This window comes from Leptodactylus fuscus, chromosome 1 (assembly GCF_031893055.1).
Source record: "Leptodactylus fuscus isolate aLepFus1 chromosome 1, aLepFus1.hap2, whole genome shotgun sequence".
NCBI classification, from domain to species: domain Eukaryota; kingdom Metazoa; phylum Chordata; class Amphibia; order Anura; family Leptodactylidae; genus Leptodactylus; species Leptodactylus fuscus.
Window position 1 is genome coordinate 363,464,976 of NC_134265.1, and position 15,728 is coordinate 363,480,703.

The 15,728-nt window shown below is 47.3% G+C and overlaps 1 protein-coding gene across 1 annotated transcript in view; it reads left to right on the forward strand.

Annotated features, from left to right (window-relative positions):
* LOC142186855 (vomeronasal type-2 receptor 26-like) overlaps positions 1-10,893 on the forward strand; it is a 34,808-nt gene extending 23,915 nt beyond the window's left edge. Inside the window, exon 5 of the mRNA XM_075261387.1 lies at positions 9,980-10,893. Within this exon, the coding sequence (XP_075117488.1) occupies positions 9,980-10,893 (914 nt within the window). The remainder of the gene's footprint in view (positions 1-9,979) is intronic.
* Positions 10,894-15,728: the final 4,835 nt, after the last annotated feature.

Below are 15,728 nucleotides of genomic sequence, written 5' to 3' on the forward strand. Positions count from 1 at the left end.
TCATCTGCCTCCGCCACTTTGTTGACTTCTACCTCATCCTCCCCTGGTCCTGTCTTATCTCCTTCTCCTGCACCATCAAAGGCACCATCAGGCGTTTCTTTACAACAACCCACCATCTCTCAGACATTGGAGCGGCGGCAGAAATACACTGCTAACCACCCACACGCGCAAGCCTTGAACGCCAACATCGCTAAACTGCTGGCCCAGGAGATGTTGGCGTTCCGGCTTGTTGAAACTCCCGCCTTCCTGGACCTGATGGCAACTGCGGCACCTCGCTATGCCGTCCCTAGCCGTCACTACTTCTCCCGGTGTGCCGTCCCCGCCTTGCACCAGCACGTGTCACTCAACATCAGGTGGGCCCTTAGTTCCGCGCTTTGCACAAAGGTCCACTTGACCACCGACGCGTGGACAAGTGCATGCGGACAGGGACGCTACATTTCACTGACGGCACACTGGGTGAATGTAGTTGAGGCTGGGACTGCTTCCCAAACTGGCCCGGTGTACCTCGTCTCCCCGCCTAACATTCCTGGCAGGGACACGAGAAGAACACCCCCCTCCTCCTCCTCCTCTACCGCCTCCTCCTCCGCCACCGCCTCCTCCTCCGCTGTTAGATTGACCCCAGCTACGAGTTGGAAACGTTGCAGCACTGGCGTTGGTAGACGTCAGCAGGCTGTGCTGAAGCTGATCAGCTTGGGGGACAGACAGCACACTGCCTCCGAGGTGAGGGATGCCCTCCTCGATGAGACGGCAATATGGTTTGAGCCGCTGCACCTGGGCCCAGGCATGGTCGTTTGTGATAACGGCCGGAACCTGGTAGCAGCTCTGGAGCTTGCCGGACTCCAACATGTTCCATGCCTGGCCCACATCTTCAACCTAGTGGTGCAACGTTTCCTAAAGAGCTACCCCAATGTTCCAGAGCTACTGGTGAAAGTGCGGCGCATGTGCACCCACTTTCGCAAGTCGACAGTAGCCGCTGCTAGCTTAAAATCTCTCCAGCAACGCCTGCATGTGCCACAACACCGGCTTTTGTGCGACGTCCCCACACGCTGGAACTCAACGTTTCAGATGTTGAATAGAGTGGTTGAGCAGCAGAGACCTTTGATGGAATACCAGCTACAAAACCCTAGGGTGCCACAAAGTCAGCTGCCTCAGTTTCACATCCATGAGTGGCCATGGATGAGAGACCTTTGTGACATCCTACGGGTCTTTGAGGAGTCCACAAGGAGGGTGAGCTCTGAGGATGCGATGGTGAGCCTTACAATCCCGCTCTTGTGTGTTCTGAGAGAATCCCTGATTGACATCAGGGATAACTCAGATCACACAGAGGAGTTAGGGATAGCATCCGATCCGTCACAGCTGGAGAGTAGGTCCACACATCTGTCCGCTTCACTGCGTTTAATGGAGGAGGAGGAGGAGGAGGAGGAGGAAGAAGAGTTGTCCGATGATGTGATGGTGATACAGGAGGCTTCCGGGCAACTTCGAATCGTCCCATTGTTGCAGCGCGGATGGGTAGACATGGAGGATGAGGAGGAAATGGAGATTGAACTTTCCGGTGGGGCCAGAGGAGTCATGCCAACTAACACTGTGGCAGACATGGCTGAGTTCATGTTGGGGTGCTTTACAACCGACAAGCGTATTGTCAAAATCATGGAGGACAACCAGTACTGGATCTTTGCTATCCTTGACCCCCGGTATAAAAACAACATCTCGTCTTTTATTCCGGTAGAGGGGAGGGCCAATCGCATCAATGCTTGCCACAGGCAATTGGTGCAGAATATGATGGAGATGTTTCCAGCATGTGACGTTGGCGGCAGGGAGGGCAGTTCCTCCAGTAGGCAACCAAGTTCTCACCGGTCCACACAAACGAGGGGCACACTGTCTAAGGTCTGGGACACCTTGATGGCACCCCCTCGCCAAAGTGCCGCCACGGAGGGTCCTAGTGTCACCAGGCGTGAGAAGTATAGGCGCATGTTGCGGGAATACCTTTCCGACCACAGCCCTGTCCTCTCCGACCCCTCTGCGCCCTACACGTATTGGGTGTCGAAGTTGGACCTGTGGCTTGAACTTGCCCTATATGCCTTGGAGGTGCTGTCCTGTCCTGCCGCCAGCGTCCTATCTGAGAGGGTGTTCAGTGCAGCCGGTGGCATCATCACTGACAAGCGCACCCGTCTGTCAGCTGAGAGTGCCGACCGGCTCACTTTGATAAAAATGAACCACCACTGGATAGAGCCTTCATTTTTGTGCCCACCTGTGTAAAGCACCCCAACATGAAACTCCATGTCTGTACTCAATCTCTCCAATTCCTCCGCATCCTCATACTCATCCACCATAAGCGTTGCACAATTCTGCTAATACTAGGCTCCCTCCAACATGATTTCCCCCAACTCTGCTGGTTAGAGGCTCCCTCCACCCTGATTTCCACCAACTCTGCTGGTTAGAGGCTCCCTCCACCCTGCTTTCCCACAACTCTGCTGGTTAGAGGCTCCCTCCACCATGAATTTGCCCAAACTGGGCTGTTTAGAGGCTCCCTCCACCATGAATTTGCCCAAACTGGGCTGGTTAGAGGCTCCCTCCACCATGAATTGGTCCAAACTTAGTTTTTTAGAGGCTCCCTCCACCATGAATTTGCCCAAACTGGGCTGTTTAGAGGCTCCCTCCACCATGAATTGGTCCAAACTGGGCTGTTTAGAGGCTCCCTCCACCATTAATTGGTCCAAACTGGGCTGGTTAGAGGCTCCCTCCACCATGAATTTCCCAAAACTTGGCTGTTTAGAGGCTCCCTCCACCATGAATTGGTCCAAACTTGGCTGTTTAGAGGCTCCCTCCACCATTAATTGGTCCAAACTGGGCTGGTTAGAGGCTCCCTCCACCATGAATTGGTCCAAACTGGGTTTTTTAGAGGCTCCCTCCACCATGAATTGGTCCAAACTGGGGTTTTTAGAGGCTCCCTCCACCATGAATTGGTCCAAACTGGGCTGTTTAGCGGCTCCCTCCACCATTAATTGGTCCAAACTGGGCTGGTTAGAGGCTCCCTCCACCATGAATTTGCCCAAACTGGGCTGTTTAGAGGCTCCCTCCACCATGAATTTGCCCAAACTGGGCTGGTTAGAGGCTCCCTCCACCATGAATTGGTCCAAACTGGGGTTTTTAGAGGCTCCCTCCACCATGAATTGGTCCAAACTTGGCTGTTTAGAGGCTCCCTCCACCATTAATTGGTCCAAACTGGGCTGGTTAGAGGCTCCCTCCACCATGAATTGGTCCAAACTGGGTTTTTTAGAGGCTCCCTCCACCATGAATTTGCCCAAACTGGGCTGTTTAGAGGCTCCCTCCACCATGAATTGGTCCAAACTGGGCTGGTTAGAGGCTCCCTCCACCATGAATTTCCCAAAACTTGGCTGTTTAGAGGCTCCCTCCACCATTAATTGGTCCAAACTGGGCTGGTTAGAGGCTCCCTCCACCATGAATTGGTCCAAACTGGGCTGTTTAGAGGCTCCCTCCACCATGAATTTGCCCAAACTGGGCTGTTTAGCGGCTCCCTCCACCATTAATTGGTCCAAACTGGGCTGGTTAGAGGCTCCCTCCACCATGAATTTGCCCAAACTGGGCTGTTTAGAGGCTCCCTCCACCATGAATTTGCCCAAACTGGGCTGGTTAGAGGCTCCCTCCACCATGAATTGGTCCAAACTGGGTTTTTTAGAGGCTCCCTCCACCATGAATTTGCCCAAACTGGGCTGTTTAGAGGCTCCCTCCACCATGAATTGGTCCAAACTGGGCTGTTTAGAGGCTCCCTCCACCATTAATTGGTCCAAACTGGGCTGGTTAGAGGCTCCCTCCACCATGAATTTCCCAAAACTTGGCTGTTTAGAGGCTCCCTCCACCATTAATTGGTCCAAACTGGGCTGGTTAGAGGCTCCCTCCACCATGAATTTGCCCAAACTGGGCTGTTTAGAGGCTCCCTCCACCATGAATTGGTCCAAACTGGGTTTTTTAGAGGCTCCCTCCACCATGAATTGGTCCAAACTGGGCTGTTTAGAGGCTCCCTCCACCATGAATTTGCCCAAACTGGGCTGTTTAGCGGCTCCCTCCACCATTAATTGGTCCAAACTGGGCTGGTTAGAGGCTCCCTCCACCATGAATTTGCCCAAACTGGGCTGTTTAGAGGCTCCCTCCACCATGAATTTGCCCAAACTGGGCTGTTTAGAGGCTCCCTCCACCATGAATTGGTCCAAACTGGGCTGGTTAGAGGCTCCCTCCACCATGAATTTCCCAAAACTTGGCTGTTTAGAGGCTCCCTCCACCATTAATTGGTCCAAACTGGGCTGGTTAGAGGCTCCCTCCACCATGAATTGGTCCAAACTGGGCTGTTTAGAGGCTCCCTCCACCATGAATTTGCCCAAACTGGGCTGTTTAGCGGCTCCCTCCACCATTAATTGGTCCAAACTGGGCTGGTTAGAGGCTCCCTCCACCATGAATTTGCCCAAACTGGGCTGTTTAGAGGCTCCCTCCACCATGAATTTGCCCAAACTGGGCTGGTTAGAGGCTCCCTCCACCATGAATTGGTCCAAACTGGGTTTTTTAGAGGCTCCCTACACCATGAATTTGCCCAAACTGGGCTGTTTAGAGGCTCCCTCCACCATGAATTGGTCCAAACTGGGCTGTTTAGAGGCTCCCTCCACCATTAATTGGTCCAAACTGGGCTGGTTAGAGGCTCCCTCCACCATGAATTTCCCAAAACTTGGCTGTTTAGAGGCTCCCTCCACCATGAATTTGCCCAAACTGGGCTGTTTAGAGGCTCCCTCCACCATGAATTGGTCCAAACTGGGTTTTTTAGAGGCTCCCTCCACCATGAATTGGTCCAAACTGGGCTGTTTAGAGGCTCCCTCCACCATGAATTTGCCCAAACTGGGCTGTTTAGCGGCTCCCTCCACCATGAATTGGTCCAAACTGGGGTTTTTAGAGGCTCCCTCCACCATGAATTGGTCCAAACTTGGCTGTTTAGAGGCTCCCTCCACCATGAATTGGTCCAAACTGGGGTGGTTAGAGGCTCCCTCCACCATTAATTGGTCCAAACTGGGCTGGTTAGAGGCTCCCTCCACCATTAATTGGTCCAAACTGGGCTGGTTAGAGGCTCCCTCCACCATTAATTGGTCCAAACTGGGCTGGTTAGAGGCTCCCTCCACCATGAATTTGCCCAAACTGGGCTGTTTAGAGGCTCCCTCCACCATGAATTGGTCCAAACTGGGTTTTTTAGAGGCTCCCTCCACCATTAATTGGTCCAAACTGGGCTGGTTAGAGGCTCCCTCCACCATGAATTTGCCCAAACTGGGCTGTTTAGAGGCTCCCTCCACCATGAATTTGCCCAAACTGGGCTGGTTAGAGGCTCCCTCCACCATGAATTGGTCCAAACTGGGGTTTTTAGAGGCTCCCTCCACCATGAATTGGTCCAAACTTGGCTGTTTAGAGGCTCCCTCCACCATGAATTGGTCCAAACTGGGGTGGTTAGAGGCTCCCTCCACCATTAATTGGTCCAAACTGGGCTGGTTAGAGGCTCCCTCCACCATTAATTGGTCCAAACTGGGCTGGTTAGAGGCTCCCTCCACCATTAATTGGTCCAAACTGGGCTGGTTAGAGGCTCCCTCCACCATGAATTGCCCAAACTGGGGTGTTTAGAGGCTCCCTCCACCATGAATTGGTCCAAACTGGGTTTTTTAGAGGCTCCCTCCACCATTAATTGGTCCAAACTGGGCTGGTTAGAGGCTCCCTCCACCATGAATTTGCCCAAACTGGGCTGTTTAGAGGCTCCCTCCACCATGAATTTGCCCAAACTGGGCTGGTTAGAGGCTCCCTCCACCATGAATTGGTCCAAACTGGGGTTTTTAGAGGCTCCCTCCACCATGAATTGGTCCAAACTGGGCTGGTTAGAGGCTCCCTCCACCATTAATTGGTCCAAACTGGGCTGGTTAGAGGCTCCCTCCACCATTAATTGGTCCAAACTGGGCTGGTTAGAGGCTACCTCCACCATTAATTGGTCCAAACTGGGCTGGTTAGAGGCTCCCTCCTCCATGAATTTGCCCAAACTGGGCTGTTTAGAGGCTCCCTCCACCATGAATTGGTCCAAACTGGGTTTTTTAGAGGCTCCCTCCACCATTAATTGGTCCAAACTGGGCTGGTTAGAGGCTCCCTCCACCATGAATTTGCCCAAACTGGGCTGTTTAGAGGCTCCCTCCACCATGAATTTGCCCAAACTGGGCTGGTTAGAGGCTCCCTCCACCATGAATTGGTCCAAACTGGGGTTTTTAGAGGCTCCCTCCACCATGAATTGGTCCAAACTTGGCTGTTTAGAGGCTCCCTCCACCATGAATTGGTCCAAACTGGGGTGGTTAGAGGCTCCCTCCACCATTAATTGGTCCAAACTGGGCTGGTTAGAGGCTCCCTCCACCATTAATTGGTCCAAACTGGGCTGGTTAGAGGCTCCCTCCACCATGAATTGGTCCAAACTGGGGTTTTTAGAGGCTCCCCCCACCATGAATTGGTCCAAACTTGGCTGTTTAGAGGCTCCCTCCACCATTAATTGGTCCAAACTGGGCTGGTTAGAGGCTCCCTCCACCATTAATTGGTCCAAACTGGGCTGGTTAGAGGCTCCCTCCACCATTAATTGGTCCAAACTGGGCTGGTTAGAGGCTCCCTCCACCATTAATTGGTCCAAACTGGGCTGGTTAGAGGCTCCCTCCACCATGAATTTGCCCAAACTGGGCTGGTTAGAGGCTCCCTCCACCATGAATTGGTCCAAACTGGGGTTTTTAGAGGCTCCCTCCACCATGAATTTGCCCAAACTGGGGTGTTTAGAGGCTCCCTCCACCATGAATTTGCCCAAACTCTGCTGGTTAGAGGCTCAATCCACCCTGATTTTCAAAACAAATGTTGGTGCCAACCTCAACTTACTACAAGGGCCAAATTCACTGCTGGTGACAAGCTCTCCTCACTGCAAGTGCCAAATACACATATTTCAAGGTGTTTTCCTACTGTCAGAGAGGTGGTATTGAGTGTGTAAAGTGTGTAGTTGTTAGGCTGTGATGTTGGGGTAATAGAGGGTCTTTGGTGTGTTAGATGCCCCCAGACATGCTTCCCCTGCTGTCCCAGTGTCATTCCAGAGGTGTTGGCATCATTTCCTGGGGTGTCATAGTGGACTTGGTGACCCTCCAGACACGGATTTGGGTTTCCCCCTTAACGAGTATCTGTTCCCCATAGACTATAATGGGGTTCGAAACCCGTTCGAACACACGAACATTGAGCGGCTGTTCGAATCGAATTTCGAACCTCGAACATTTTAGTGTTCGCTCATCTCTAGCCATAACATGATCACAAACTAGAAATATAACACTAGTGCAGCTGCTCACCAGTGCTAGACTCACAGTCACCGCCCAAGATCCACCTTCCCGGTTACAGGATCTTGTCGTCAGGTCCCCAACCCCAGACTGCAGCTCTATGTGTATTTCCACTACTCTACAACAAATCCCTAGCGGATGTATATTTGACCTTATGGATCCTAACTACTATTTCAAATCCCTGGCGGATTTGAGAAACCTTAAGGGTCCTACCGACACCTGTCCTTTGCTCTGTTTCCCCGGAATGACAGCCTGTGTCCAGCAATTATGTTATGGCATGAAACGCAACACCTTTCCTAAATAAACAGACGGCTTCCAACTATCTCACTTCACTTAAACATTCTCAACTTTCAGATCCAATCCATCTATGAAAAACTCTGACCAATTGAGCCACATGGGACAGAAAACAGCAATGCTTAGTTTTTAAAACTACCAGAGGAAAGTTCCAGAAACCCTGTCCCTTCTGGGGTTCAGACAAATAACCCGTCATAACCACCAAGTTTACTAGCCATCATTTCCCGATTCACAGGTGAGGATACATATATATATATATATATATATATATATATATATATATATATATATATATATATATATATATATATTATAAGTAAACTCACCGTGATCAGCTGAGGTTCCGGACCCTCCTCGGAAAATGACGGAGTTCAATTAAGGTGACCTGTGCGGGTCAAAAGCCTCTCTGGATTTCCGTCAAAGTAGTTTCCTGGGTTTCAGCACCAAATTGTCAGAGTCGTAATAGACTATATCCTGGATCAATCAGTCAGTCCAAATTAATGAGCATATTTGTGCACAATTGCTAAGAATGAGACAGACACTAAGTTCTAACACTAAGCCAGCTAGATGCTCTTTCGCCCAAGTCAAGTCTGCACTGCTGGCTCTTTATTGAAAGTCCACACACTTAAGAGACAAAGAAAGGAGGGGGTTACTGCCCCCTTTGGCATTCCTGAGCTGCTGTCCATATCCCATTGGCTCCAAACTTCAATGTCCAGCCAGACACCTCCTTGCTCCAGTCTGTGGAATTCTTTTTTTTTTTTTTTTAAATGTAGATTGTGAGCCCCATATAGGGATCACAATGTACATTTTTTCCCTATCAGTATGTCTTTGTAGAATGGGAGGGAATCCACGCAAAGATGGGGAGAACATACAAACTCCTTGCAGATGTTGTTCCTGGCTGGATTCGAACCCAGGACTCCAGAGCTGCAAGGCTGCAGTGCTAACCACTGAGCCACCGTGTTGCCCCTCAGTCTGTGGAATTCTGTTACAGGGTGTGCCAAACAGGAATCAAGCTTCATCTTGGAAATTCCTTTCTTTGTCTCAGAACTATGTAACCTTATTGAAGAAAAATTAGTATTTCTTATGACACAAACATGCAATATAAAGTATAAGAATCTTGATTCATGTTCTCAGACTTAACAAGAATAGTGTCGGCCATCTTCGTCTCATATACAGCTGGGTATCCAGTCTACAGTACAGGTACTGGAGAGGGGCTGCCAGCACCCATTTCACTCCCCCTCCTCCAACCCTAGCCCCTTCACCATGATGTAATTGTAAAAAACAATTTTAATAAATTTTTCATGGATACCCCCCAAGGGCCTGAAATCTAATTTTTTAGGGGTTACCCCAAGGGCCAAAAAATAAAACACTGCTGCTGCATGGCTCTAGTCACCCTAAGGGCCAAAAACACTGCCGTGTGCAAGGCTTAACTCACCCAAAGGGCCAAAAAATCTCTGCTGGTGCAAAGCTGAACTAAGTTAAAGGGCCAAAAACTCTGCAGGTAGAGGCTGAAGTCACCTGAAGGGCCTCAATCTCTGCTGGTAGCTCAGCTTAAGGGCCTGTAACTTAATTTGGATGGGCTCATGTTAAGGGCCTCAAAAGTGAATTTTGGAATTTTTACCACATCTCACACACACACACACACACACACACACACACACACACACACACACACACACACACACATCCACAATGACAGGTCAGGGTGGGGACTGTTGGATTTCCCATTGCCTATTCCATCTGTGGTTGTCATGGGCAACATGATTTAAAGGGGTGCTTGTTAATGTTTGTTGAGCTTAAATTTGGGTTTGTGTCCGCCCATTTGGGGAGTAAAGAAGGTTTCCAGGTATTTTCCCACTTTGATAGAGGTTTTTTTGAGTGTGGAAAGTGTAGTTGTTAGGCTGTGATGTTGGGGTAATAGAGGGTCTTTGGTGTGTTAGATGCCCCCAGACATGCTTCCCCTGATGTCCCAGTTACATTGCAGAGGTGTTGGCATCATTTGTTGAGGTGTGATAGTGGACTTGGTGACCCTCCTGAGTCGAATGGTGGGATCCCCTGAAACTAAGCATTTTCCCCATAGACTATAATGGGGTTCAATATTCATTCAAATAGTCCAATAATGAGTGGCTATTCAAAATGAATAACGAATATTGAATATTTTACTGTTCGTTCATCTCTAATACTAACACATTTATTAAAGTAACAGTAACATATATAATAATACATATTAATAATAATAATAATAATATTGTCTGCTGAGTTCTTGTACAAACCACTAATATTCTTTACTGTTATTGCAGACAGTGACAAATGCCATAAATGTCTTAAAGAAGAGTGGCCGGATGAGAAGAGAGAGAAATGTGTCCCGAAAACCTACGAGTTTCTCTCCTATGAGAAGGACATTTTGGTTCCAGTTTTTTTAGCCCTCACTTTATTTTTTTCTGCTGTCACATTGTTCGTATTAAGAAGCTTCGTCTATTACCGGGACACTCCAATTGTTAAAGCCAATAACCGGACTGTGAGCTTCATCCTCCTGGTCTCCATCTTGCTCGGCTTCCTCTGTGTCTTCTTCTTCCTTGGTCGTCCAGTGGCCATAACCTGCTTACTGAGACAGACCTCATTTGGGATCTTCTTTTCCATTGGTGTCTCTTCTGTTCTTGCCAAGACTATCACAGTCTGTATTGCCTTCAAAGCCACCAAACCTGGCAGTGTCTGGATGAAGTTGGTCTCACAGAAAGTTTCTAACTCTGTGGTCTTGGTGTGTTCTTCTGTACAAGTTCTCATTTGTGTTATCTGGTTGTTGGTGTCTCCTCCTTATGTAGAGTTTGACCATCACTCTTATCCTGGGAAGATCATCATTCAGTGTAATGAGGGCTCAGATCTCTGGTTCTACTCCATGTTGGGTTATATGGGGCTCCTGGCCGCTGTCAGCTTTCTTCTGGCTTTCATGGTCAGGACATTACCGGACAGTTTTAATGAGGCCAAGTACATCACCTTCAGCATGCTGCTGTTCTGTAGTGTCTGGATGGCCATGATCCCGGCTTATCTGAGCACCAGAGGGAAATACATGGTGGCCGTGGAGATATTTGCTATCCTGACCTCATGTGCTGGCATTCTTGGCTGTATATTTTTCCCTAAAGTCTATATTTTACTTTTAAAACCTAATTTTAACTCGAGAAATGTAATAATGGTGAAAAACAAATTACAAATATAAAACAAGTCTGGGGTAACATGGTGACCTCTGGTTTTGCTTCAGATGATATAAAATAACCTTCATTTAACTCTTATGTCGGGAGTGACAGGAAATCTACACCCTGACGTGTCTGACACCTTGTACCCAATGACAACACATGAACGTGTGACAGCTTTTAAAATGTATTTTTATTGTTATAAGTGATTAGTGCAGGTAGTGATAGTAAATATTGTAATATAGGTGATACATAAGTATTCTTCTTTCTTCTCTTATCCCTCCCTTCTTCCCCTGCACTGATCACTGCACCTGAATGCTGCAATGAAATCTTTTGTGTATATACATAAAATAAGCTCCGCTCATAGAAGTCTATGGAGATGGTACAGGAGAGAAATAGCAAATATGGCTGCTGCTTAAAAATCTGGATTCTCATAACCTCCCATGACTAGGTATTGTTGTGAAATATTATCCAATGATGTGAAGATATAAAGCTCTCACTTTCAAGCTACAGGCATGTCTATTATCTCATTGCTCTGTCAGTCAGTCCTAGCTCTCACTGCAACCCTCTCCATAGACTTCAGTGCATTGAAATCATGTCTGTGATCAAACACCAGAGTATAGATAAGACAGCATGCAGAAACAGCGATCAGTGCAGGGGAAGAAGTTTACTATTATATATTACCTATATCATTTAATATTGCCACTTATATATATCTTACTATTATACATCACCTTTATATCACTTACTATTATACATCACCTTTATATCACTTACTATTATACATCACCTTTATATCACTTACTATTACCACATATACACTCACTGGCCACTTTATTAGGTACACCATGCTAGTAACGGGTTGGACCCCCTTTTGCCTTCAGAACTGCCTCAATTCTTCGTGGCATAGATTCAACAAGGTGCTGGAAGCATTCCTCAGAGATTTTGGTCCATATTGACATGATGGCATCACACAGTTGCAGTCGCAGATTTGTCGGCTGCACATCCATGATGCGAATCTCCCGTTCCACCACATCCCAAAGATGCTCCTCTATTGGATTGAGATCTGGTGACTGTGGAGGCCATTGGAGTACAGTGAACTCATTGTCATGTTCAAGAAACCAGTCTGAGATGATTCCAGCTTTATGACATGGCATTGCATTATCCTGCTGAAAGTAGCCATCAGATGTTGGGTACATTGTGGTCATAAAGGGATGGACATGGTCAGCAACAATACTCAGGTAGGCTTTGGCGTTGCAACGATGCTCAATTGGTACCAAGGGGCCCAAAGAGTGCCAAGAAAATATTCCCCACACCATGACACCACCACCACCAGCCTGAACCGTTGATACAAGGCAGGATGGATCCATGCTTTCATGTTATTGACGCCAAATTCTGACCCTACCATCCGAATGTCGCAGCAGAAGTCGAGACTCATCAGACCAGGCAACGTTTTTCCAATCTTCAATTGTCCAATTTCGATGAGCTTGTGCAAATTGTAGCCTCAGTTTCCTGTTCTTAGCTGAAAGGAGTGGCACCCGGTGTGGTCTTCTGCTGCTGTAGCCCATCTGTAGCCTCAAAGTTGGACGTACTGTGCGGCGTTCAGAGATGCTCTTCTGGCTACCTTGGTTGTAACGGGTGGCTATTTGAGTCACTGTTGCCTTTCTATCAGCTCGAACCAGTCTGGCCATTCTCCTCTGACCTCTGGCATCAACAACGCATTTCCGCCCCCCACAGAACTGCCGCTCACTGGATGTTTTTTCTTTTTCGGACCATTCTCTGTAAACCCTAGAGATGGTTGTGCGTGAAAATCCCAGTAGATCAGCAGTTTCTGAAATACTCAGACCAGCCCTTCTGGCACCAACAACCATGCCACGTTCAAAGGCACTCAAATCACCTTTCTTCCCCATACTGATGCTCGGTTTGAACTGCAGGAGATTGTCTTGACCATGTCTACATGCCTAAATGCACTGAGTTGCTGCCATGTGATTGGCTGATTAGAAATTAAGTGTTAACGAGCAGTTGGACAGGTGTACCTAATAAAGTGGCCGGTGAGTGTATATCATGTATATATTTCTTACTATATCACTTGTACTACTTATTCCGGTTCACTTTAGTTCTGAGATTCTGCTAATAAAATGCTGCAATGTGCTCCACATACTCACAAATACATTACACTAGTGATCATCCTGTAAACTTGGCTTTAATCCTTTCATGAGTTTGGTCTTTGGATGAAAAATAGGAGATAAAGCAGAGTTCTTTCTCCCCTTGTAATTTCATGGGATTAGTTACAGCAGGGAAGATTATAAGACAACCCCCCCCCCCAATCCTGTATAACAGTATACAGTAACAGTATACAGCATTCACGCCCCTTGAACTTTTTTACATTTTGTTACCTTACCATCACAAACAAATGTAGTTTATTGAGATTTTAAGTGGTCGCCACCACAAAATAGCTGGTAATTGTGAAGTGGAAGGAAAATGGTTATAAAACATTGTAATCAAATAAAAATCTGACGTGCAAAAGTCTTCAGCCCCCTTTACGACGATTCCCCTAAATAAAATCCAGTGCACACAGTTGCCTTCAGAAGTCAATTAAAGAGTTAATAGAGTCCGGTTGTGTGTAATGTAGTCTCAGTATAAATACACCTGTCCTGTGAAGGCCTCAGTGGTTTGTTAGAGAACACTAGTGAACAAACAGCATCATAAAGACCAAGGAACTCACCAGATAGGTCAGAGATAAAGTTGTGGAGAAGTTTGAACCAGAGTTAGGTTATAAAACATGTCCCAAGCTTTGAGCATCCCAAGGAGCCCTGTTCTATCCATCATCCAAAAATGAACAAGTATTCTACAACTGCAAACTTACCAAGACATGGCCGTCCACCTAAACTGATAGACCGAGCAAGGAGAGCACTGGTTAGAGAAGCAGCCTGTGGTCCATGATCATTCTGGAGGAGCTGCAGAAATCCTCAGGTACAGGGAGAATCTGTCCACAGGACAAATAGAAGTCACTCTGCACTCCACAAATCTGCCCTTTATTGAAGAGTGGCCAGAAGAAAGACACAAGTGCCATTTGCACTTTGCCACAATCCATATAGGGGACACAGCAAACACGTGAAAGAAGGGGCTCTGGTCAGATGAGACTAAAGTGGAACTTTTTGGCTGAAATGTGTGGCAGAGACATAACCCTGCTAATCCCCCTAAACACCCCATCCCCACTGTGACTCATGGCAGAAGCAGCATCATGCTGGGGGAAAGCTTTTCTTTAACAGGGACAGGGAAGCTAGTCACAGTTGATGGAAAGATGAATGGAGATAGATACAGGGCAATCCCGGAAGAAAATCTGTTGGAGGCTGCAAAAGACTTGAGACTTTGAAGGAGATTCACCTTCCAGCAAGACAATGACCCTAAACATACTACAGAGCTACTGTAGATTGGTTTGGATTACAGTATATTCTGGTTTTAGAATGGCCCAGTCACAATCCAGACCTAAATCTCATTCAGCATCTGTGACAAGACATGAAAATTACAAATCACAGACGCTCCATCCAATCTGGCTGCACAGAAGAACAAGGGGCAAAAGTCTCAGTCTCTAGATGTGTAAAGATGATAGAGACTGAGCCCAAAAGACTTGCAGCTGCAATTGTAGTGAAAGGAGGTTTTACAAAATATTGATATAGGGGGCTGAAGACTTTTGCACGTCACACTTTTCCGATTTTTATTTGATTAAAGTTTTGATAACCTTGTACCATTCACCTACCACTTCACAAGTATCTGCTACTCTGTGTTGGTTATCATTGAAAATCTCAAGAAAATACATTTAGGTTTGTAGTTATAAGTAGAGATGAGCGAATCGAAGCTGCAGAAGAGGAATTTGTTCCGAATTTCAGGAAATCTTTGATTCGCCAAGAAGCCAGATTTCCTCATGCATTGAGTCGTACGTCTTTAATAAAATGGCTGCTGTACATTTTAGGACAAGGGGCAGGGAACTCTGGGAATGCAGGATCACCCACAATGCCATGTGTGCAGCTAATCTGCAGCCGCCCCTGTGATGTCACAGCCCTATAAAAATCCTCAGCTTGGAAACAATTCAAAACTTCTAAAAATTAAGTAAAAAGTATTAGAAGTGTAGGTAAAGGATGGGGGAGGGGGGGTTTATAAAAGAGTAGTGAAGCAAAACAGGGTTCATTCGGGGTGGTTGCAGTGCCGGTAATAGCGACAATCCTACTATACCTTGCAGCACTCACTGCCATTATACTGCTGCCCATTACTCACCTGTGTATTCAAGGTAGAACATTACAAGCCTTTTGCAGTAGTGGAAAAAAATGAATTCTTAACTAGTAGGGTTGAGCAATCGTGTTCGGAAAAGGTCAGATTCCGATCGGCGTTCGAGAAAATTTCATGATCGCGATCAGTATTCCGAACACGATCTTTTTAGGTGGGATCAAGATCGGTGATTATTTCCCACAATGCTTTGCTACTGGCCAAACATTGTCGGAAAAGCTAAGGGCTCGTTCACACGGAGTAAACGCGGTGCGCAATGCGCCGCGATTTTGACGGTGCATGTTTGCGGTCGCGTTAACGCGCATTAACACGGCATTAACGCGACCGCAAACATGCACCGTCAAAATCGCGGCGCAAACGTCCTGTAAACGCGGCACATTGCGCACCGCGTTTACTCCGTGTGAACGAGCCCTAAGAATGTAGCCTTCACACTGAGTATACGCTCCGCTCATTCTGAGTGAAGTGTATACTCAGTGTGAAGGCTCCACTGTGGTTCCATAGAAATGAATGGAAGCAACCGGAAAACAGCCTTAACCCCCTGCGCACCGGCTGCCTCCATTCATTCTAATGGGAGACT